This window comes from Oryzias latipes, chromosome 4, assembly GCF_053564925.1.
Source record: "Oryzias latipes strain Hd-rR chromosome 4, Olatipes_Hd-rR_3.1".
Taxonomy (NCBI): domain Eukaryota; kingdom Metazoa; phylum Chordata; class Actinopteri; order Beloniformes; family Adrianichthyidae; genus Oryzias; species Oryzias latipes.
Window position 1 is genome coordinate 35,880,001 of NC_136240.1, and position 22,617 is coordinate 35,902,617.

Here is a 22,617-nt window from a genome sequence, read left to right on the forward strand (position 1 = left end):
CACACTGCAGTTTTTATTACTGCTTAAAACATAGCAGCTTCCTGGAAAGCAAAGGTTTTTATGCAACAACAAAATCCTAAAGTTTAGTGGCAAATGCAGAAAAAAATGAGTATTATAAAGCGGATGGATTTATAATAATTTAGATGAAAGTGTCCCACCTGAACAGCAGCATCAGAGCACCGGAGAAAGTTTTGAAGTTGTTGTGTTGGTTGATCTGGGTCTCTTCATTCAGTTTGATGTTTCCAAACACCTGATTTGAAATGATATAAATAAATATTTGTATGACAAAAAGGCATTAATTCAGCATGACAGAAAGAAGCAGCAAACGTCTGCAAACGTCTGACCTGCATCCCAATGATGGCGTAGATGAAGAAGAGCATGGCAATGAGCAGACAGACGTATGGCAAGGCCTTGAAGGACTGAACGAAGGTCCACAGCAGGATTCGGATGGTGTAGCCCTGCCTCAGCAGTTTGATCAGACGAGCAGCTCGGAACAGCTTCAAGAAACTCATGTTGAACGTATCGATGCGCTGGTGAAGAAAGAAGGGAAGCACTCAAAGCCAAATCTCCTTCAACCCCAAACTCAGTCCTGAAATTCCAGATCAAATTGGTTTCCTACCTGCAAGTCGACCACAATCTCAGTGATGCTGCCCAAGACGGTGATGAAGTCAAAAATGTTCCAGGTGTCTCGAAAGTAGTTCTGAAATAAAAAAAAAAGGTGAGCTGGGCTTTAGAGCGGACTTTGAAGCTGAAGGAGGTCTTGACCATTGACTATGAGAGCTGGAGCGAGTGAGCTGCCCATTGAAAATTATATAATATTTAGATTGGAGCCAAACAAATTTTGTCTCTGTCCGAACTCCCTCCTTACTCCCTAACTACTAAAATCTGTAGAGTGCCGGACTTACCAGTGCCCAGGATTTTGAAAGCAATTCTGAGCTTTAGGGCCAGTTTACAAATTGTTTTTTTTTTTTTTAATTACAACTTTAAAATCCTAAATTTACAACAAAATAAGTCATAACTGTTAAATTACGAGAATAAAGTCCTAAATTCACAACTTAAAACTTCAGACTATTTTTTTTAATGGAAAATCACTAATTTACAAAGTAAAAATCGGATCCATGCAAACATTTTACGATAACTCTGAGTCCACTGTCTTCTGATGAAACCTTGATGGCTTATTAAAAAAATGCATTTAAACACATTTCCCCCCCGCAAAAACTGTTCAAACACGATGCATTGTGGTCTACATTCACCGATCTAGTGAGCATTGATGCAAACTGCGTTTGTTTCAGACTTCTGGGAATTGTAGATTGTGACAGCTCTACAAATAATGCACTATGTAGGAATTCAGATATAGCCTGAGTCAGTTTGAGGCACCGTTTCTATGGCAACCACTCTTGCCAATCAGGAGTGAGTTAGTTGGAAGGCCGCAGCCCTACCACGAGAAAGCGGGCAGCAAGAAATCCATCAGACGTTTTGATCATTGGAGGTGAGCCGAACAGGCTCCTCCTCCTTTTATTGAGGCATCTGATTGGTCAGTCCTAACTTGAATAAGTTGCATTGCATGAAAGATATCATGAAATATCATGAAATATCATGGCTACTCTGGCTACTCATGGCTACTCTGACAACTATAATGCCTAAGTAATAGCTGTTTATTTCTCCAAAGACGTCTACCGGACTTTGACCTCTTGGAGCCAGTGGGCACTTCAGGTTTGGAACACCAGAGGGGGCGAGGTCACTCGGTCCAGTTTTCATATACAGTCAGTGGTTTTGCCTGTGTTTCTCACCAGAAAGCCGAAGGCCAGAATCTTGAGGACGCACTCGATGGAGAAGAGCACGGTGAAAGCTGTGTTCAGGTGCTTCAGCACGGCGTCGTACGCTGGTGGGGCAGAGTAGTACTGAAAACAAACAGGAAGTGGGTTAAACACCTTCAGTCGTTCCATGAGAGCTTCCCTTAACCAATGTATTGCAAATGAAGCTGGCCACTGTTCTCAGTGTGAACTTCGGCTCTAGGCCCTGCAGATCTACAGGCTGATGGAAGATTCCTGCAGACCCATAAATAGATTCTGTGTCTGCACCTGTCATCTGTGGCACTATAAAAGGAGCCATTCCTGAGGCCCTACAGCCACAGCTAATGAGGCCATGTTAAATAGCAGCGCCAGGTAGATCAATAATTAATACAGGGCTGAGTCACTCAGACATTTCTGTGTGTTGGAGCCGCTCAAGAAAAGGCCAGTGCAGGAAATAAATATGGATGAAGGAAGAAAAACACATAAACATCACAGTTTTCAGACCAAACGTGACAAATGTTGGTACGTCATGTGTTCATAAAGCTGAAAAAAACACGTAAATCCATTAAAGATTATTCTAACCTCATTTAAATCCACATTTTGTTTCATTATTTTGCCCATTTTCTCACCTTCATCATCAGCACGATTGTGTTGAGAGCAATCATGGTCAGGACAGTGTACTCAAAGGAGGGTGACACCACGAAATGCCACAGTCGGTACTGGAATGTGTGCCGGTTCTGCGGCATGTACCGGGTCAGGGGCTTGGCGCTGATTGCAAAGTCTATGCACGCCCTCTGAAAACCAGAGAGGGGAAAAAAAAGGTGGAAAGGGAGCAAACTGCACAAAACGCAAACATTTCCAAACAAATGTGTTCATTTTGATGTAGACTTTGCTCACATTTGATCTGTTTACTGAATTATGTTTCTGAACATGTTCATTCACAGTTTCGGTTCTCTTCTCTTCAGACAGAGTTCATCTGTGTTCTAACGGATCAAAACTGTGACTTGCTGCACAAAGTACTGACTAATCCGTCATTGTTTGGATCTGGTCTGCTGTTTTCGATTTGTCCATTAGAACCTCGTCTGCCAAACATATGGCAGAGCTAAAGAAGACTTTTAGAAGATCTATCCAGGCTTAGTGGCCCTCAAAGCTGCAGAACTAAACAGCAGCAAAGTGCAGAAAGAACAGAGTTGTGTTGCAGAGTTAGAAAATGAGTTCAGATGTGACAGGAAGAGAAGTGCTTGAGGTTAGTCTCCGGTTAAATCATCAGCATGTCCATCAGAAATATTGTATCTTCACATTTCCATTGATTTTTGTTTTTTCCTCTAAGATTGCGGCCTTTTTAAAATTGATTATGAACAACTCATTCCCCTTGCAGGCTCCAGAAAGTGACATTTGGAAGCAGTTACAGTCATTTATACTCGACAGCAAAGGAAAAAGACAGTTTCTGTGGGCAGGACAAGCAACTAAAAGGCTTGATCTTCTCGAAAAAGAAGAGTCTTGCTTAGAATTTCCTGAACTCAAAGTCCAACAATCTTTTAATTAGGATGATGCTGGTTTTCTCCAAGATCAAAAAGCTCAGATGAGGAAAAAAAAGACGTGCATGGATCTAGTCGTCTTCACATGGATACATAGGAATGAAGTGGAACAAGGAAACGGTGGCCCACGAAAATACGCTCCGTTTCAAACGCCATTCTTTCATCTGCTCCTGATTTACAAGGATTTGAATCCATAGATACCAAGAAATGCAATTCTGAGCTGAATTTTCTTCATACATGTTCTCCATTGTCAGAAAAAATTGCCACAGGACATTTTATAAACACCAAAAACACAATTTTCATTGGAGGGAGTCTTTGAGAACTTTTCCATTCCTACCGAGAAGAAACCTTTGAAGATCTCTGAAAGCATGACTTGGCTGTGGTCTGAGCTTTATCTGAGGACACCACATGAGAGACAGGCTGCAGAAAAGCATCTTCCCTCACCTCATTCTTCTCAAGGCTGCACTCCTCCATCATTTTATCCCCCTGTTCCTGGAAGGTGATGATGATGAGAGCCACAAAGATATTGACGAAGAAGAAAGGGAAGACAACAAAGTAGATGACGTAGAAGATGGACATCTCCATCCTGTTTCCGTGGCTTGGCCCTCTGTCCTCTTCGGTCACGTCCACAGAGTGCTGCAGGACCCTTGCAGAGGAGAGATGCCAGTTTGACTCAAAGCATTGATGGAAAGGAGCTATCAAACAACATGGAAACGTTTGTTCTCAGAAAACCCATTATATTTTCTTGGAAAATAATGTTTTACACGACATTTCAACAAAAATATTATAAGTAGAAATTTCCAAAATACATTTGGGTCAAATGTTCCCTTTTATGAAGGTAGAGACCATTTCCTGCGAGGCTGTCGCCACGGCAACAGTCAACAAAAACACAAGTCCATGAATGAAATTTTAGCAATATTTTGCTGAGAGATAGAAAAACAGCACAAAGCTTCCCAGAAAGTCTCAGTTCTGAGTTGAGGAGCAGCTCGTCTTTGTCAGGACACTCACTGAGGCCAACCCTCTCCTGTGGAAACGGTGAAGAGCGTCAGCAGAGCCCAGACGACGTTGTCGTAATGAAACTCGTGTCTTTTCCACTCTCTCTTCTTCATCTCCTTCTTGTCTTTTCCGTAGTCAATGTAGTAACCCCTAAAATGGAGGAAAATGAAAAGAAATGAAATAAATTCATTTACTGACTTTTGGAAACACAACGTTTTCTAAAACTGAAAATAAAGAGAAATTCTTTAAATATGGAGGGTCAAAATGCAAGCGAGGAGAATCAAATTAAAGAAACCAATTAAGTAAAAGTACAGAAGATGGATCACTTTGAGGTAAAAGAGGTAAAAAGCAGGAGGAGAAGAAACCAAAGAGGATTACTGGCAGTCCTTCTCCAGTCCCTTGGAGCTGTCAGTGCAATAGAAGAACTTTCCCTTGAAAAGCTGAACGGCAATGACAGCAAAGATGAACATGAAGAGTTTGTAGACGATTAAGATGTTGAAGACGTTCTTCAGAGACGTCACCACGCAGTCAAACACCGCCTGGAAGACAGGGACACGTGGAAGCCGAAGGCCTGAGATCAGGTCCGGCGTTCGTTCGGAACAGGAAAAAACAAGATTTGTGGTTCGTTTTGCATATTTTCTGCTGGGGTGTTTGAATCTATACATAAAAAAGAGGATTTCTTATAAAATTAGGGTGTTTAACCATCAGCCTCTTTTTCCAATCTTTAATCAAACATTTCCAAAATGTTTCGCCTCATGTCTTTTACAGTCCCCACTGGATTGTACATAGTTTCCATTTTTGAAAGTTCAATTTTGAATCACTCTTTAATAAAAAAGTACGTGACAAAAAACTGTTACCAAGTCTATTTTTACTGTTCAATGAACCCAGAAAGTATTTATGTATAACATTGGTTTGTTCCATTTCATTGCTTTCTTCTCCCAGTTTCCAGCATTTGGTACACAGAATACGGAGCAATTATTTCTGGGTATTTTAATACTAAATATAAGGTGCTCACAAAAGATCTGACATTTCCCATTTACTATATAATCAGTGGCAGAGCGACTGGGGAGGAACAACAGGGGCGGAGCTACAGGGGTGGAGGCACAGGTGCAGAAGCACAGGGGAGGAGCTACAGGGGTGGAGCTACAGGGGAGAAGCTATTGGGGCGGCGCTACAGGGGAGGAGCTACAGGTGCTGAGCCACAGAGGAGGAGCTAGAGGTGCACAGCTACAGGGGCGGAGCTACAGGTGCAGATCTACAGGGGAGGAGTTACAGGGGAGGAGCTACAGGGGCGGAGCTACAGGTGCAGAGCTATAGGGGAGGGGCTACAGGGGCGGAGGTACAGGTGCAGAGGCACAGGGGAGGAGCTACGGGGGTGGAGCTACAGGGGGAGGAGCTATAGGGGCGGCGCTAGAGGGGAGGAGCTACAGGTGCTGAGCCACAGGGGCAGAGCTACAGGTGCAGAGCTACAGGGGAGAAGCTACAGGGGAGGAGCTACAGGGGCGGAGCTAGAGGTGCAGAGCTATAGGGGAGGAGCTACAGGGGCGGAGGTACAGGTGCAGAGGCACAGGGGAGGAGCTACAGGGGTGGAGCTACAGGGGAGAAGCTACAGGGGAGGAGCTACGGATTCCCGTTCTTCCTCCTTCATTAGTTAAGTGAGAGAGGTCATCTCTTTCCAGAAGAGGCCGGTTTCATCCGTCGTTCATTCATCCGGATGATCATTATTCTCTGCGTTTATCTTCTTCAGCGTTTCAGGATATTTTCCAGCTGCTCTCAGTCAGCTAAAGCCATTTAGCGACTCAGGAACCGCTGGAAATAGCGCTGAAATGTTCCTGAGCAGCCGGCAAAGAAGCCGGCGAGCTCTTCATCTCTGCTCCCATCCTCCCCTGCAGCCCCTCCTTCGGACCCAAAAGTCTCATACAAGCGTGTTGATCTGAGTTTTCCTGATGACCTGGAGGAGTCACGTGACCGAAAAAAAATCTGCGAACACGCGAAACTGCGAATGTTGAAACGCGAACACGCAGGGGAACACTGTGATGGTAAAACTGTTAGAAATACGTAATCTTGATACTTTCCTTTGTAATGGCCTCCCACTCTGATGTTTTTCTACCCTTCCAAAGTCTTCTGCCCCCCTCCCGCCCCCATGTAACATGTTCTAGCTCCGCCCCTGTATATAAGGCCTTAAAGGGATTTTATTTTGCATTTTATCGACATGTTCTTCCTGAGTCGAAGCCACAAACACAAAATTTGAGCCTTTATTTATTTATTTAAGCTTTTTATTTGTTTTACAAAGTTCTTTTTACATAAACTGTAAAAATGTTTTACTTAATTAAAAAAAACAACAGAAATAGACGACCACAGGAGTTTCAGAGGGACAGAGGTAAGAAAGACCGTCTGACCTTGAGCTTGGGAAGCCTCTTGATAGTCTTCAGCGGTCTGAGGACCCGCAGGACCCTCAAGGACTTGATGGTTTTAATGTCTCGTCCTTTATTGTTTCTGAGCAGGACAGGAAAACAAATCTCTTACTTTTTCAGAAAACTTTACTCTGACAAAGATTACTTCTGCTTTACAGTTATATTATAAAACGAGTCCAAATAACATCTATTCTAACTCAGATAAGATGATTTGTTTTGTCTTTTACCCCATCACATTGCTGTGGTCAGTCCCACAGAGACATCATCCGAAGACATGAAAGACAGGAGGAAAGGAATTTTAGAAAGCATAAAAACACAATTAAATCCACATTGTGAAAAAAAAATACCCACAGCAGAGTTCAGAACCCTCTAAATATGCAATCTATTTTGAATTTATTCGGTTGATTAAATCTACTTGTTATAAATCAGATAAATTATACCGATTTGTCCTCGGGTCTGCACCAGGTCTATCAGGAATAACATCAACTGCAAGTCAGGACTTGTTAAAAGCAGCATTTGTGTAAAATATTAAACAATATTTTAAACAAATCAAACATCAGAGACTGAAGACGTGAAATGAGTGCGACGTACGTGAGAGCAAAGGCCACCAGCGCTCCCACCACGACGATGAAGTCCAGGATGTTCCACAGGTCCCTGAAGTACGAGCCGTCATGGAGAATCAGACCCTGGTCGATCATCTGAGGGACGCACAAAGCCAGGTTCACACAGTTCTTCCAACTTTTTACCAGTTCTTAACACAGTCATGATGCTGCTTTTTTGGTTTTTAACCATTTTGGGTCATTTTCTTTGACAAAATGCATTAAAATGAAGGAAAAACCCAATTATCTTATTGCTTTATTTCCTTCTAGGATAACAATGCTTCATGTTAAATATAAATGAAATATAAATGAATCTAACTTAGAAGAGAATGTGCACTGACTATGCATTAAAACACAAATCAAAAAATTAAGTGTGAAAAGTTTTTATTGGAATGCCCACCATGAACAAAAAAAAGAGATTTAATGGCCGTGTCCCACAGCCAATTCGCACATTATGCACATATGCCACGTATGAAAACTGGTCATACGTAAATGTACGTGCAAAAAGTGAGAAAAGTTGTGTTCTTTACGTTTTCACAGATGTATCACAAATGAATCACGTTAAAACCACGGAATAAACCACGCAAAGAACACGGAAATCAACATAGGACATGAACCGTGCGTGATTATTGTGTTGTTTCTATGCATTTTATGGGTGATTTGTGCATCAATTACATAATTTTAACATGATATGTGTGCTGTCTACTCGATACAAAAGTTATACAACACATGGACATAGGTGAAACGGAAGCCACAAATTTGCTTATACATCTTACAAGAATCACGCGCAATTGGTCTGAAACTTATGAGAGCAACATTAAAGATGGGAAAAAAGTGAGATGAGACACAACGCATGCAAAAACATTTGTGTTGCAAAAGCAAAAACACTTTTTAAAAGCAAAAAATAATAGTAATGTGAAAGCAAAAAATCAAATATTTAATATTTTTATTTGTGTGCATAAAGATCACTCCATCGATGTACATAGTGGCGGTGTGACTTTAAGGCTTTTAGCTTCAAAAATAACAACACAATAGTTATGATCAACAATAACGTCTCCTGGATCTGAAAGACATTTTGACACGAAGTCATTGTTTGCTCACCTTTATAATCATTTCAAACGTGAAGACCCCGGTGAACACATAATCAAAATAACGTAGGACCTGAAAGGTTGATTAGAAAAAGCTTAAAACAGAAACTCAATAAAGCCTTTGAAAAAGAAGAATAACATATTTCCACACTGATTTATTAAGGTTTACAAATAATACCAGCATCTTTCTGAAATTTAGGAACAGATGAAAGAGAGAGCTCAGATAAAATTGCTTGTCGATTATTTACACCCTCACCTTATTCCAGTCAGACGTCGTGGCGACAGGATCCTCTGCGGCGAGCGCTATGCTGCTGGCAGCTATGACCAGCAGGATGGACATTTCAAAGTACCGCAGGTTCACCACATAATGACAAGCTCGCCGTACGCTGAAGGACGAGCAGAGACGGTCATGTGATCAGACTGATCTCTGCTGGATATACAAATCATTTAATTCTGTTCTTAGTTTATTACAAAGAAACAAATGGCAGGAAAAAAAGCTGCAGGTTTATGACTTTATTTATTCCACAACTGTTTTATAAACGTTTCCTTCTACATAATCTGCAAATAAATGAACCACTGACTGCTCATACAGTCGATAAGAATATTTTATGATGCTGTTGAAACGTGCAAAAATTTGAAGGAAATATGACAACAGTCCTCCTGCTCTAATTTAACTACTTCTGCAAGACATTTTGCACTAATCACATTTTTTTGTTTGCCTAGATATTCACATGTGGCTGATGGGATTTCCAAAGTAATGGATTTTACAGAAAAGGGCAAGTTATTTAAACAGGACATTCTTTCTGCCATCAAACTATTATTTAGACTTTTCAAAGGGCAAGGAACACTTTTGTTTCAGTAAACCCTGTAAATGCTCTGATTAGACTGATTTTTTTTAAATTAATTTATTTAGAGCAAGTTATGAGTCAGATAGAGTCGGTAATTGTGTTCTATACTTTTTAAGTATAATTAGTTATCATTAAAGCCACAAAATTACAGATGATTGCTAAAGCAATGAATGAAACAGAGATATTGGTAGTTTATGTGAATTCTTTCTGATCCCATCATGTCAGTCTGGTCCTAGGTGTTGAAAGGGTTAAACAAAGCTTCTTACGGGTTGTCGGGTTTGAAGATGAACATGCTGTCTGGCCTCACTGTGCTGGCCGGCTTCACCTCGTCCTCCTCTTCCTCCTTCTCGGATTTACACCTTTCAGGATCTTTGCTGTTGACTGTCAAAAGTTGAAGAAAGCTTCTGCTTGATCAAACTGAAACAATCCTCTGAATCCACAGAAACGTTTGGTGTTTGGTGGAGATTTGCTTTGCCAAATGGATTCACCTCGTTCTTCCAGATTTTTCTCATATTTGATCAAATTTGCAGAGTTACCTGAGATTGTGGAAAGCTCTAGAGAAGACTGCATGTTGGGCACCTCGATCATCACGCTGGAGCTGAGTGGATGTGTGTCCTGACCCTGCCCCACCTCCGTGTCCCCTGGGTTTGCAGGGGGGGACACATTTGGCGCCGGTGGAGGCTCTTCCTGCGTCTGAGACGTTGGGTCGCTGCTGTGACTCTGGATTTCTTGTGGCATTGGTTCCCCTCCTTTGCTTTGATCACACCGTCTGCTGGAAACGGTGAAAACAAACCAACGCACAAGTCAAAGTGTCAAAAATGCACGACAAAACACACAAATCCCAGGAGAATTAGCTTCAGATCGGCAAGTAAAGCTTTTATTTCAGTGACATCATTCCTGCTTCACCCATTGGTTTTCCAATCTCATGGCTTGTTTACAATGACGTAGGAATTACACCACCTGTCCCATTATTATAGTTTTCACTCAAAATTTAACGTCAAAGTTTCAAAAAGTTTGGAATTTTGGGTATAAAACCAACATAACGTGTTAAACACATAACTGTGATTCCCCGGGGAATAAATCATTGAAACTTTCTGTATAGTTTAGTGGAAATTCACTTTTTAAAAATGTGTTAAAATGTTGTTTTGACACCATCTCTGCTTTGGTTTGGGGATTTATACATTTTTTATTATAGTCTCTCACGTCTGATCTTTGTTATAAAACATTTAAAAAGAAACAGTTTAATATCATTTTTTTTTGCATAAAAAGATGCCAAAATTTACAATTCCACATAAGGTTTTGGGACAGTTTCAGGGTTTTTGTGGAATTTGTGAGTTATATAATGAATAAAAATCTGTAAAAAAGAAGAAGCTGGGGTTTTACTAAGAAAAATGGTTGTCAAGCACTGCAACAAAAAACAGTTTTATAAACCCGCTCCAATGAAAATGTTGTTTTTTGTGTTTTCCACATGGTCTTGTAGCATTTCTCTCATGCTACAGGACAAATTTATAGAAAATTAAGCTTAAATTTACATTTCTGAGTCTTTCTGCATTCAAATCGTAATCATTTAGGAGCTGTTTGAAAATGCTTTTGTTGTTAACCCTTTTATTTAAACCAATAATGTTAGGTTGTTAGGCTCTGCATAAATTTTGTCCAAGAAATAACACAGGTTTTTGAATTTAAGCTCAAAATAACGTAACCATAGTAAAAAACAAACAAATACTTGGAACGCTTTTAAAATAGATAAAGAGATGATTGGAGTGGGACTTAAAAGATAAATGATTACAGTAAATTCTAAAGTAGAAAAAAAGAATAAACAGGCCCTGGACTATTCAATGTTAAGGGAAATCCAAACGGCATTTATAAAATTAAAATTGAAATGAGTTTGGGAAAACAGAAACCAGGCCGTTGTGATAAAATGGCTGCAGAAGAATAAAAGTGCTCACAACAGGGACATGGAGATGGAGGTTTCCTCAAGAAACGTGGCTCATTTCAGTGATTTATGAGTTACGTTTGAAAACTGAACCATAAACATGAACATGTATTTTGTGTGTTCTGTTAAACGCGGTATCCTGGATGAAGGTCAAACTGAACTTAATTATTATTAGTTAATTATTGAAGATGGTTTAAAGTGATTGATCTCTAATTATATCACTTCACTTGCCCCAAAAAGTCATGATTTTTCTAACAAATAATAATCTGCACATATTTTTGATACTTGATTAATTATTATTACAATGACTGAGTAGTTCATCTTTGTCATGTGCTTATTGATACTTAAGTTTTTCTAATGACCTGAACCTGGGTTGGTAAAGCATAGATGTCTGATAAAAGTGATGATAATGATAAATCATGGCATGAATGTCAATGGCAGAACAATGGGGGGGTTATATGAATTTGCTTCCTTCCACTTCCCTTTTCGTTTGACACGTCTTTGAATGAATGTACAACTGCTGTACTATAATTTTGGGAGATGTTTTCGCTTCTCCTAAGCGTTTGTTAGCATCTTCAATATTTGTCTGAGGAAAACGTCCTTTTATCTCACCTGTGCTCTTCCTCTTTGGGCTCCTCCCCCTCCTTCCTTTCACACTCTGCTGACTCCTCCTCCTGATCTTGATTCCGTCTTCGGCCGCCGGTGGGACAGCCGGTTGACTGATCGTTGGTGCCTTGCTCATGGTCACAGAGAAGAGCCGTCCTCCTGCCGCGGATCTCAACGCGACCTCCGCTTTCGGTGTTATCTGGAGGTCTGAACTTCTTCACGGCCCGGTGCTGCCGCTCTGCGTTCAGTCGGGGGCTTCGGCACTCGTGGTCCGCCTTGTGGTTCACACCTAACTTATTGCCGTCTGGGATGAGTCCAGAACCAGCGGGAGGATCCGGGGGTTCTGGCTCCAGCAGAGACGTGGCGGGCTCAGGTCTATCATCAGGGAGGGAGGCCTCCAACGCCACGTCCACAGACACACCAGCACTCGTGACTTGGTTCTTGGTTGGGGACGCCTGGGCATCAGTTGAGCCCTTCACCCCCCCTGATGGCGTATGCTGCATAGCCTTGCGGTGCAGAGACAGCGGGTGTTCATGCGGACCCTGGACCAGAGCGTCCTTCTCCTCGCCGGGACTGGTAAACAGAATCTCTCTGCTGGACATCTGCCGATGTCGTCGCAGCTGGCTGGTCCTCTGCTCCCACACCGACATGGTCATCCTCTTTCTCCTCTCCCTCCTGGACATGAAAGAGTTAGTAGGGTTGAGTGGCGGGCGGCCGTCCCTGACACTGCCCTGGTCCTCGTCCAGGGAGTGGGAGTAGGTAGGCCGGCTGCGGTGTATGGCTCTTCTCCTGTACAGGTAAGGCCGCCTCCTCCGGCTTCCCCTGGAAGGATGAAAAATAAAGAAATCAAGCTAACGTGTCATGAAAATGTCCTTTCATTTACAGCTTTTACGTTTGGCATTCAACATCAAAACACGAACATCGCTGAATATTTTAAATGGCCCAGTTTTTATGCTTTGATCCAGAACAATGTTTGCATGCAGCGGTAAGGAGGTCAATGTTAAAACTTTGTTGAACTGGATAAACTTGATGATATCATTTCCCCCCTTTCAACAAAAATACACAAAAAAACTGCGAATTCAAAGTACTTTTACTGGATCAATGAAGATGCCGGTGATAAATTAACCAAGTCAGGAGTTTGTGTGAACTCGATAACAAAAGGAGGTCGATGCAGAATGAAATCTGTTGGATAGATTCAACAGACCATGAATTTAAAGAGAGTTGGGTTAGGTACGGTACGGGACAGAGCATGGATGGATGGATGGATGGATGAGCGTGGGACTTTTACCCTGGAATGAAAACCGAGCAATCGTGGTGAGAGAGTCAAAAAGCTGAACGTACGATGCTACTTACTGGTGCGTGGACTCTTGTGTGGTCCGTTTTATCAATGAGCGATTGGTTGAAAACAAGACATTAGTGCTTTTGTGAGCAGACACACAACAGACCCGGAGACCCACAGCAAAGCAGCCTCTCTCACTGGTTATGTTCTTCATGGAAAATCTCAAGAATAATAATTTTTTATTTATTTTCTCATTGTTTTTCTTTTCATCAACACCTTTTAATGCCCCCAGCAACATTTAACAACTCAAACGAGTGACTTTTGTTGCTTTGCTGTGCGTCTCCATTGAAGCCACATCGACAAACAGGATGGCAGCGGCTTCAGAAACAGTTAAAAACATTCATAAACATCAACAAGTCAGTGCAACATCGATAGGCAGACAGTCTGGGAGATGGATGCAGGGAGATGGGCTCCATAAGCAGACGTTTGATAAGTGTCGTTTGAGAAAATCACCACACTGGGATGCAGCTCTGAACATCACTGCCACCTCAGAGCACTCACAGTAACCACATTCCTCCAGGACATGCTGGTGAAGCTGAACCAACGCTAAGCTGGTAAGTTATCTGCTTGAAAGAGGATAGTCCTGTCCAGGGTGGACCCCAGCTCACGCGAGCAAAGCTGGGAGGGGCTGCAGCCCCAGTAAACCCTGAACAGGATGAAGCAGGTATGGAAAAAGGCCGCACAGGTCAAAGAAAATCCAGAAAAATGTACAAAACAAGGAGGATTTTAGGTTCTGACAGAGAAAGAAAAACATCACACACTCAAAGCTACTCGATTTAGCCTTCCTTTCCAGATAAAGGTTAAGAGTGTGCATCTTTTCTGTTTTTCTTCCTTTGATTGTGTTGGCATGCATTTGCATGGCAATATGGATAGTCTCAAGCATGCCGGTTTCTTTAAGGTCTTCACAGCTGATGAAAAACCCTCACAGTGCAGAGGGTCCAGTCTTAAAACAGAATCCAGACCACATTCCTCTGTAGGCTCTTTTCAAGAACCAGCCAACCAACACAGTTCTAGTTTAATTATAGTTTTGAACTGCTACGCAGCTTTTACACAGAAAAAGCTGATTAACAGTAAAAAAAAAACATATCAAGACATAAAAACATGTCATAATCTTGCATTCAAAAGGATGGGAGTTCCTCCATGCCCATGCAACAAGTGCCTTCCTCAGAAGAAGTCCTCAGTCCTGTTCATGCACATGCACCTCCACGCCTCATGACAGAGACAGCAAGCTCACATCACTTTGCCAAACTGTTTCCTCACACTCTCTTAGCAGTCACAGCTCTGCCATGATCAGCCATGATCACCGGGTGAGACTCAGATATCACCACGGCAACTGTGTCAGCTATTCTCACCCCAGAGGGGAAACAAGTGGCCAAGTAGACTTATTTGACCACAGAGCTTGTGGCGAGCAGAGGCTTGACCTTTGGGTGAAGATGAAGCAGTCCGACTGTGGTGGAAGAACTTGATCCACCACTTGACCTCTAAGCTCCTACAGGCCAGAAAACATGGTGGCGCACTTTGACGCCACTTTTGAATGTGTTGCTACTCAGTTGACTGATCATCCCAGCTGGATGTCTCTGCCAAAATGCTCAATCACTTCAATTTTACGCATGTTCAGGATTCAGTTCAATGTCTGATTCTAATAAAGTCCCACTCCGATCATCTTTTGATCTGTTTTCAAAGTGTTTCCAGAGGTCTTTTAATTATGACAAACAAATGGGTTGTTTTCCAGAACATCGTCTCTGCAAAGTGGCAGAAGCTTATTAAAGAGTCACCTCTGAGTTGACTGTTGGCATGAAGTAACCCTGCTCCCCTTTCCCATCATCCCTAAATGAGAGCTATTTCTTTACATGCTCTCCTGCTAGCTTACAGCCTTTTTGTCACTGATGCAATAAAAAGTTGATATTTTTTAAAAAGGCTTGTTGGAGCTCTTCAGCCGTACAGTTTTAAGCCCGATGTCGGCTCGGACGAGGAAAACAAAGACGTACATGTCTCTAGTCGTCTACAAATGGATGCATCGGAATAGAGCAGAGCAGGGAGCTTGTTGCCGCCCAACGTATTTCTGCGTCACAATCTTTTTCATTTTTTAGTCCATTTTTGATTTACACCGATTTGAATAAATACTCAGAAATGCAATTTTGAGCTTAATTTTCTTGAAATCTGTCCTCCAGCATGAGAAAAATTCCACAAGATGTTAAAAACACCAAAAACACATTTTTCATCGGAGCGGGGCTTTGAAAACTAATTCATTTTTTACATGTTTGTCCAACATCAAGTTTAGTTTCCACAAAACTAGTTTTAGTTCAACATCTAGGTTTCATTGAGACTTTCATTCATAAAATGAAGAATACTCAATAAAAACAACAAAATAAAAACTTACAGAAAAGATTGTTGTTGCTTAGAATTAAAATAAACAAAAATGTCTCTAAAAAGATCTATTTATGGATTCCAGGAGTCGAAATCAATTGAACATATTTTTCTTGACCTGGTTTTAAAGGCTCCTGATTGCACATTGTAGTTTGACTTTGAACATAATTCAGAAGAGCTGAAAGTGGAGGTGAAAGGAAAAGATAAAGGCTGGAGCAGGAGGAAGAGGAGGCTGCATACGGCACTTACTCTGAAGACATGAAAGACGACAAAGGTCCGACCTCCTTGGCCTTCTGCATGGCATGCTTCTGATTGAACGCAGCCTCTGCTTCTTCTTCATCCTGAGAAAAGAGGAAGAAAAAGACAGAAAACAGCCGTTTGAGCTGATCTGATGTGACGGAGGATTTATGGCTTGACTTTGTGTTTTCAGAGGTTTTAAACAATCGTGGCTGTTATCACAGAATCACATTCATATTTACTTCTGACTGAGTGGTTACCTTGGTGAGTTCTTGAGCATTAGCAAGGTTGTCCACTGCAATGGCCAAGAAGACATTCAGCAGAGTGTCTGGTCCCAGTGTTGTTAAGGAGGCACACAGCATAAACTCTAGGAGTCAAGAGGCGCCACGACCTTCACAAAATGATCGTTTGAACGGGATAACCGAGGGCTTCACAGTCCTGCACTGCCGTTTCTCTCTCCCTACACCCAACCTGGGGCCTCAGGTCAGCTGATCAGCCTCTCCTGAAGGAACCACGGTGCAGAAGCTCGCTGGTTCGATACCCGGCTCTGGCATTTTTCACAAACATATCTTTTTGTTATTGTGCTGTTTCCACCTTATTTACTTTACTACAACTTTGATCATTTCTTTATTTATTTATTCTTTTTTTGGTTGTTTAGATGTGTTAAGTTTTAATGTAGGGCTCCATGTTTGACTGCCGCCATGTGAAGACGCCATAAAAATCAACATTTTTATTTTATTTAGGACTCTAGTGAACTCAAAGCATCATTCTAAAAAGTCAATGATTCAGTAAATCAACCTTTTCTTCTCAACTATCATTAGGAATAAGATAAAGATTTTACAAGAAACAAACATTTGTCTTTTGATAACTGCTACGGTTAAAAAGATGGATCTGAAAAAGTGTCTAGTTTGCACTTCCAGTTGTGTTTCTTCAAAGGAAGATCAACGGAGGATACAGTTTCCGAAAAGAGTCAGAACGATGAAGTACACAGAGGACCACATGCCAGACTTCACTCCTCCCTGAGAGCGAATGCCGTTATACATCACCTCGTTCCAGTCCTCTCCAGTCAGGATCTGTGATGAAGACACACCCACAGCAGCACACTGTCACACCAGTGTCACTGATGGAAGCCTTCCAGGCGTCTCTTATGAGCTCGGCTGTAAATCAATGTTTTCCTGCACAGGTGGTGCAGTGAGAGGAAATCCACTGACAGACCTGAAAGACGGTCATGATAGCGGCAGGAAAGGTGTCAAAGTTTGTGGGAGTGTAGTCTTCAAAGATGAACCTGTGAAACAAACACAACACGGTCGGTTCTCTGAGGTCAGATTGGCTTCTTCTTTATTCTTTATGTGCATCAGTTTAATGCCGTCAGTCTTTCCAAACCTAGAACGGGTCGCTGTTTGGCAGCAGAACCAACCGGCAATCTAATGCAACACTTTGATGTTACCTGCCGCCGAAAAGCTGCATGCCAAGAAGCGCAAAGACCAGGATGAAGAGGAAGAGCAGGAAAATCAAGGAGATGATGGACTTCATAGAGTTCATCAGAGAGACAACCAAGTTTCTCAGCGATGCCCAGTACCTAGAAGAAAACCAAACAACCTCCTATTTAAAATATAACATTTTAGATTCCAGGTAAGACAGAGTTATGGAACTTAACACCTTGAGGACCCAAAAATGAGCCAAACAGGTGATGCGGATATTTTGGGTTGTTTGACCCCGTGGAGGGTCGTAGAGCGGCACGGCTGCATCTTAAGGGGAGCCAAGGTGTGTCTTGCAGCTGCCTTTGAGGCTCATATAGCCACCTCGAGGTACTAAATGGAACGTACCATTGTTGTGCGTGTGGTAAGAGTGTTGGGATTTATTCATAAGGATATTGTAAGTTGCACACACTTATGTGTTTGAATGATGCGGTGACCCATATAAAAAACTTTATGAGGCGCCTGAGTCTCACCGACTTGCTCTTGTGTGTTCACTATAACCTTTCACCAGCAGCATGCCCGTAGAAAAAGTTTATGAACATTTTTACTCCACCGAGTGGTCTACGACCACGACATTTTGTGTGGGCCCTGTGCAGGTTTTCCCATTTAGTGCCGCTTAAGTTAGGAAAGAAAACGACTCTATAGTCAACTTCTTGCTTTACATCGTTAAAGCTGCTGCACTAACTTTGTGATTTTGAAGATCCTCAGCAGACGGAGAGCACGCAAAACACTGATGCCAAAGGAGGTTCCAGGCCTGAAGAAGCCCCACAGCACTTCAAAGATGCTGCCAACAATCACCTGAACCAGAAATGAGAGACAGTATTCACACATTTTCAGGACCAGAACAGAGGACTGAGTCCTCGAAACAGCTACGGAAGAGGTTTCAAAAACACAAAAAATAGGAAGAGTACTGACGCTGCAGTCAAAGCAGTTAAAGGAGGAATGAAAATAAAGCCGTGGTCCCAAACTGTACATCTTTAGGAACATCTCAGTCAGGAACAGAGCGAGGAACAGAAACTCTGCATAGTCTGCAACGAAACAACAAAAATATCTAAATACAACGTTCAGGAAGCTCATTTGCTGCAAGTTAATCCTGCGTAGGCGTGCCTTTGGACTCACAGAGGGAGTTGGACAGCCAGAGAGGCTGGTTGTGGTGAACAATAGCTACACACAGAGTGTTGAGGGCCACAAGGCCGAGAACCGTCCAGTAGAAAGTGTGCGTCTTTACAACACGCCGGATGGAAATGCGCAGCAGACGTTCTTTACGCCGAAAATACGCGGCCGGACCTCGTTTTCCACTCCTGATGCTTATTCTGGCCGTGGGCATGCCTTGGAGAAATGCAGACAGAAGCTTCGGTCTATACTATATACTATATTCCACCCCGTCTTGCATATTTTAGTACCCGTCCTGATTTCCACTCACCCACAGATGAAATGTCACCGTAGAGTTCTTCCCCTGGATGCCCCTGACGCACATCCATGCCCCTCCGTTTGATGGTGGTGGCTCGCTTCAGAACTGCAGGCAGAGCAGCTTAAAGGTAAAAATGTCCCAGAAAAGCGTGTTCAGACTAATAAACTGCGACATTTGTGGATTTGTACCTCTATCTTAAAGACAGACAATAAGCCTGCAAATGAAAAATCACATTCCATGCACGGACTTCCAGTTTTAGTAACCTGAAGTTGAAGGCAAACGCCTGGATTGCTTCCTGATTTATAGAACGCCTACACCTCATGATTCCTTCATACAGATCTATAGCCCACAGAAGACAGACCGAAGATCTTCAGATGGAGATCCAGCTGCTAGGTGATCCCGGACAAGCCCCCTCCCAGGCCAACTTCCAGAATGTGGGCAAGATAACCTCATCTCAAGTCAGGAAATATGAACTTTATAAAAACTAAGTTGAGTTTGATACGTCTTTGTCTGAACGTATAACTGCAGACGGTATTGTTTTGTGCATTATTCTTCCTTTGATTGCTGGAAATGAGCCATTTTAAATCAAAAGTCAAAAAGTTTGTCTTTCAGTCCAATCTTGAGCTGGCATCTGACTCAAAACTGTGCGGCTGGATATTGCTGCCATTTTTGTTGCACTGCTTATGATAGGTTGGTGATGTGAGGAGCTGGAAGCCAGCAGGAGGCAGAGAAAACAAAGGCATGACGGGGAATCAGCGGAGGTTTACTTCTGCGTCACAACTCAATGATGAATTTCTTATGATCTTCTGCCAAAGAGAGTGCCGGGGATCACTGAGGCTCTGACTGCTACCCCCTGCTTTCCAAACCCAAGTTTGCACCGGATGACGGATGGATTTAGGGTTGTTATTCCTGCATGGCATCGTAATGGGACATTTTGGTTGAAAGTGTAAGCTGCTGTTGCCAATATGGCAAAATGAGACCAAAAATGATCAATTAATTTTGGAGAAAATATGTGAATAAAGCCTCTGGCAAGTCACGCTCTGAGGCAACCTGACAGTTCATGCCATCCTGTGATCCAGTGCCGCAAAGCACTGGAAGGACAATCTGTGCCGGGCACGGGCGCCATGGAGAGCTCGAGGGGCGTTTTGCTCTTATCGATACAGGATGCTCATGTGATTGATCTCCATGTCTACTTTTCATCCACTCACACCTTCCATTTACTTTGAGATGTCTTGAATCTCCGTAGCAACAACGTTTTTACTTTGGAAACATTTTAACAAGCTGCTAATCCAACACACATAGACACACACAGGCAAACAAAAGCTGTTGCCGCTATGCACACAGCATTGTTTGCTATAGGCAAGAAGACTGAGTCCTGTCAACACACACTCACAAAAACACACATCCGTGTGGCTCTTCAGACCAGTGGTTGCTAAGGCAACTGCTGTGCACCTCCTTTCTGTATAATCAAAGCCACCAATGCTTCTGCATTTATTTTCAGCAAAACAACTGGAGTTGCTGTAATGACTCCAGATTCTCACAGCCTCAATCTTGTCAGCCTTTGTCTTCACGTTAGTCGGTGCCTATGGTTTTTTTAAAGGGCAGAGGCGGGTCTGTGAGGCCCGACCAGAAAGATTTACCGTCTGCACCACCGCTCCTCAACTCTGGGAGGCTGGAAAATAAATCAGCTGCTTTGGCTTATTGGTGAGGAAAGGTTAATGCTGAGTTGAGAGCATGAAATCGGCACTCAGCTGTCTGTTGGGAGGCGTGTCTAACGACAGATTCAGCACTGACGCTCTTTCTGTGCTGCTCAGGAAGTTATGGTATAAGTGATTTGCAGCACGATAGATTATACACTTGTTTTATCTAGGCTTTTCTAACACGATCAGCTGAAAATTATAATGTATAATATAAATACAACATAAGCTCCTATTTTTATTTATTTTACATATTAAATGTTTACATTTTTATTGTAAATGTAATTTATTTTTCCCTCTAGTCAGGACTCCCTTGAAAAGAGATTCTTAATCTCATTGGGGCATTTCCTGGGTCATTAAAGGTTAAAAATGGAAAAAATGACATGAGTTTTGACCTAGATTAGATTAATTTTGAAATGAATTAAAATGAATTTCATTTTAGATTCATTTTGATCTTGGTTACATTAATACCTATGCATAGCATAGGTATTAATGTAACCAACAACTGTTCAAACATTCAATCAATGCAAAACTGCTGACTCTGTCAGAGAAAAGCAGCTTTTGGGCCATTTTGCAACCGTTTGTAACATGTTTCATATTGGTGCAAGCCCCATATGAAAGAACACTTATGTCAGAGACCGTTTGTCATCTAGGTGACATTTTTGGTGTTAAAAGGTTAAAAATGCTCCATTTGTAATATTCGTAATACATTTTTCCAGCGCTTATTCGCGTTCCAGTACCAGCAGTTTCACGTATTTGCAGATTTCTTTCAGTCACATGACTCCTCCGGTTCATTCCAAAAGCTCAGACAACTCATGACGCTTCTATGAGACTTTTGCCTCTGAGGGAGGTGCTGCGGAAATTTCTGAGGAAGAGGGGCAGAGGTGAAGAGCACGCTGGCCCATCGGCCTCCAACAGCTGGTTCCACCGGTTCCTGAATCGCCATAACCAAAGTTTGTGCTCCTGCATGCAGAAATGCTATCAGCTGACTGGAGCGGCCAGGAAATATTCTGATACGCAGAGGAAGATAAAGTATCAGAGATGTTTAAGAAGTGTCTTTGATGAGTGTGTGTGTGTGTGTGTGTGGGGGGGGGGGGGGGGGGGTGTCCAGTATTTGCAGATTCTGTGGATGTCTCTGGTCCTTAACCCCCACGAATATGGGGTCAGAACTTCATGTACGTTTATTTTTGTTCTTTCTTTTTATTATTTTGTCATTTTATTTATCTTTATTTTTGATTTATTTATTTTTTGATTTTATTTATTTTATTAAACTTTTAAACATTTTTGTATTTTATTAAGTATTTAATATTCATTTATTTATTCTTTTTTTATTTATTATTTATTTATTTTTTGTTCTTGTTTCAAGTTTTACTTAAATCTTGTGAAACCTGATGACATTTTTTTTCTCAGTTAGTACAGGTGGCATCTGTGGATCAGATAGCTGATAGTTCAGCTTTTAGGTTTGAGATTTTTACCAAACGTTTTGCTGTTTTGGTGGTTTTTTTCTATGAGCTGTGATGCCTGTAAAATATTTGTCATCCCAAAGCCAACTCAAAGCTTTAAAACATTCCAAGATAAAGCAAAATTATTCAAAATTCTTATTCTAACAAAATGGGAATTCACCAAAACAATCATTTTTTTCACATTTTTTAGCTTTGGTCATTCCAAATTTACAGCCTCTATTATAGGAAACTGTTATTAATTAAAAATGAAATATCAGATATAACTCTGACAGACATTTAACGGGACATTTTAAAGGGCTTTATCACCACAAGTGCCATGCACACACATAGACACGATGATTCTGGTGGCTGCAGAACATGCATGCATGGTGCTAACCACTCCACCAAAGCAATGTGGGCTTCAGCTTCTTCCCCAAGGACACTTCGACACACAGGTAGGCAGAGCGGGAATCGAAGCCTCGACTTTTCAATCAGACGTCAACCGTTCACACCGGCATGCCGTGTTGTCATGAAAGCTTAACTACTTCCAAACAGTCACACAGGCAGCCAAAGTGCCAAATTTACCTGCACCATAAAACGTTCTACAGAGTTAATGCTGCCTTCACCGTCACACACACAGTCAAATCCATTCAAAGCATTTCCAATAAAAATGTTCAGAAGAAGACTGACTCACCATCCAGGGCTGAAGGACCCGGGTTCTTGTTCTCCTCTGCAAGCATCACCTCCTCTGAAAAACAGTATAGGATCAGATCTCAGCACATGTAGTTTCTGTGAGCCTTTAACTTTGCTCAGGACACCTTCATGCTCAGT

At 42.0% G+C, this 22,617-nt stretch overlaps 1 protein-coding gene across 1 annotated transcript in view; it reads right to left on the minus strand.

Annotated features, from left to right (window-relative positions):
- The window catches only part of cacna1ea (calcium channel, voltage-dependent, R type, alpha 1E subunit a), a 113,074-nt gene that overhangs the window by 15,274 nt on the left and 75,183 nt on the right, over positions 1-22,617 (minus strand). Inside the window, exons 11-36 of the mRNA XM_078946411.1 lie at positions 22,481-22,534; positions 18,660-18,767; positions 18,356-18,565; positions 18,152-18,264; positions 17,922-18,034; positions 17,206-17,337; positions 16,974-17,043; positions 16,714-16,831; positions 16,019-16,086; positions 15,771-15,862; positions 11,822-12,637; positions 9,813-10,048; positions 9,543-9,657; positions 8,685-8,814; positions 8,442-8,501; positions 7,333-7,439; positions 6,969-6,980; positions 6,727-6,823; positions 4,706-4,866; positions 4,340-4,477; positions 3,776-3,977; positions 2,423-2,587; positions 1,791-1,901; positions 620-700; positions 345-530; positions 159-250 (exon numbers count right to left, since the gene is read on the minus strand). Of these exons, the coding sequence (XP_078802537.1) occupies positions 159-250; positions 345-530; positions 620-700; positions 1,791-1,901; positions 2,423-2,587; positions 3,776-3,977; positions 4,340-4,477; positions 4,706-4,866; positions 6,727-6,823; positions 6,969-6,980; positions 7,333-7,439; positions 8,442-8,501; positions 8,685-8,814; positions 9,543-9,657; positions 9,813-10,048; positions 11,822-12,637; positions 15,771-15,862; positions 16,019-16,086; positions 16,714-16,831; positions 16,974-17,043; positions 17,206-17,337; positions 17,922-18,034; positions 18,152-18,264; positions 18,356-18,565; positions 18,660-18,767; positions 22,481-22,534 (3,787 nt within the window). The remainder of the gene's footprint in view (positions 1-158; positions 251-344; positions 531-619; positions 701-1,790; positions 1,902-2,422; positions 2,588-3,775; positions 3,978-4,339; positions 4,478-4,705; positions 4,867-6,726; positions 6,824-6,968; positions 6,981-7,332; positions 7,440-8,441; positions 8,502-8,684; positions 8,815-9,542; positions 9,658-9,812; positions 10,049-11,821; positions 12,638-15,770; positions 15,863-16,018; positions 16,087-16,713; positions 16,832-16,973; positions 17,044-17,205; positions 17,338-17,921; positions 18,035-18,151; positions 18,265-18,355; positions 18,566-18,659; positions 18,768-22,480; positions 22,535-22,617) is intronic.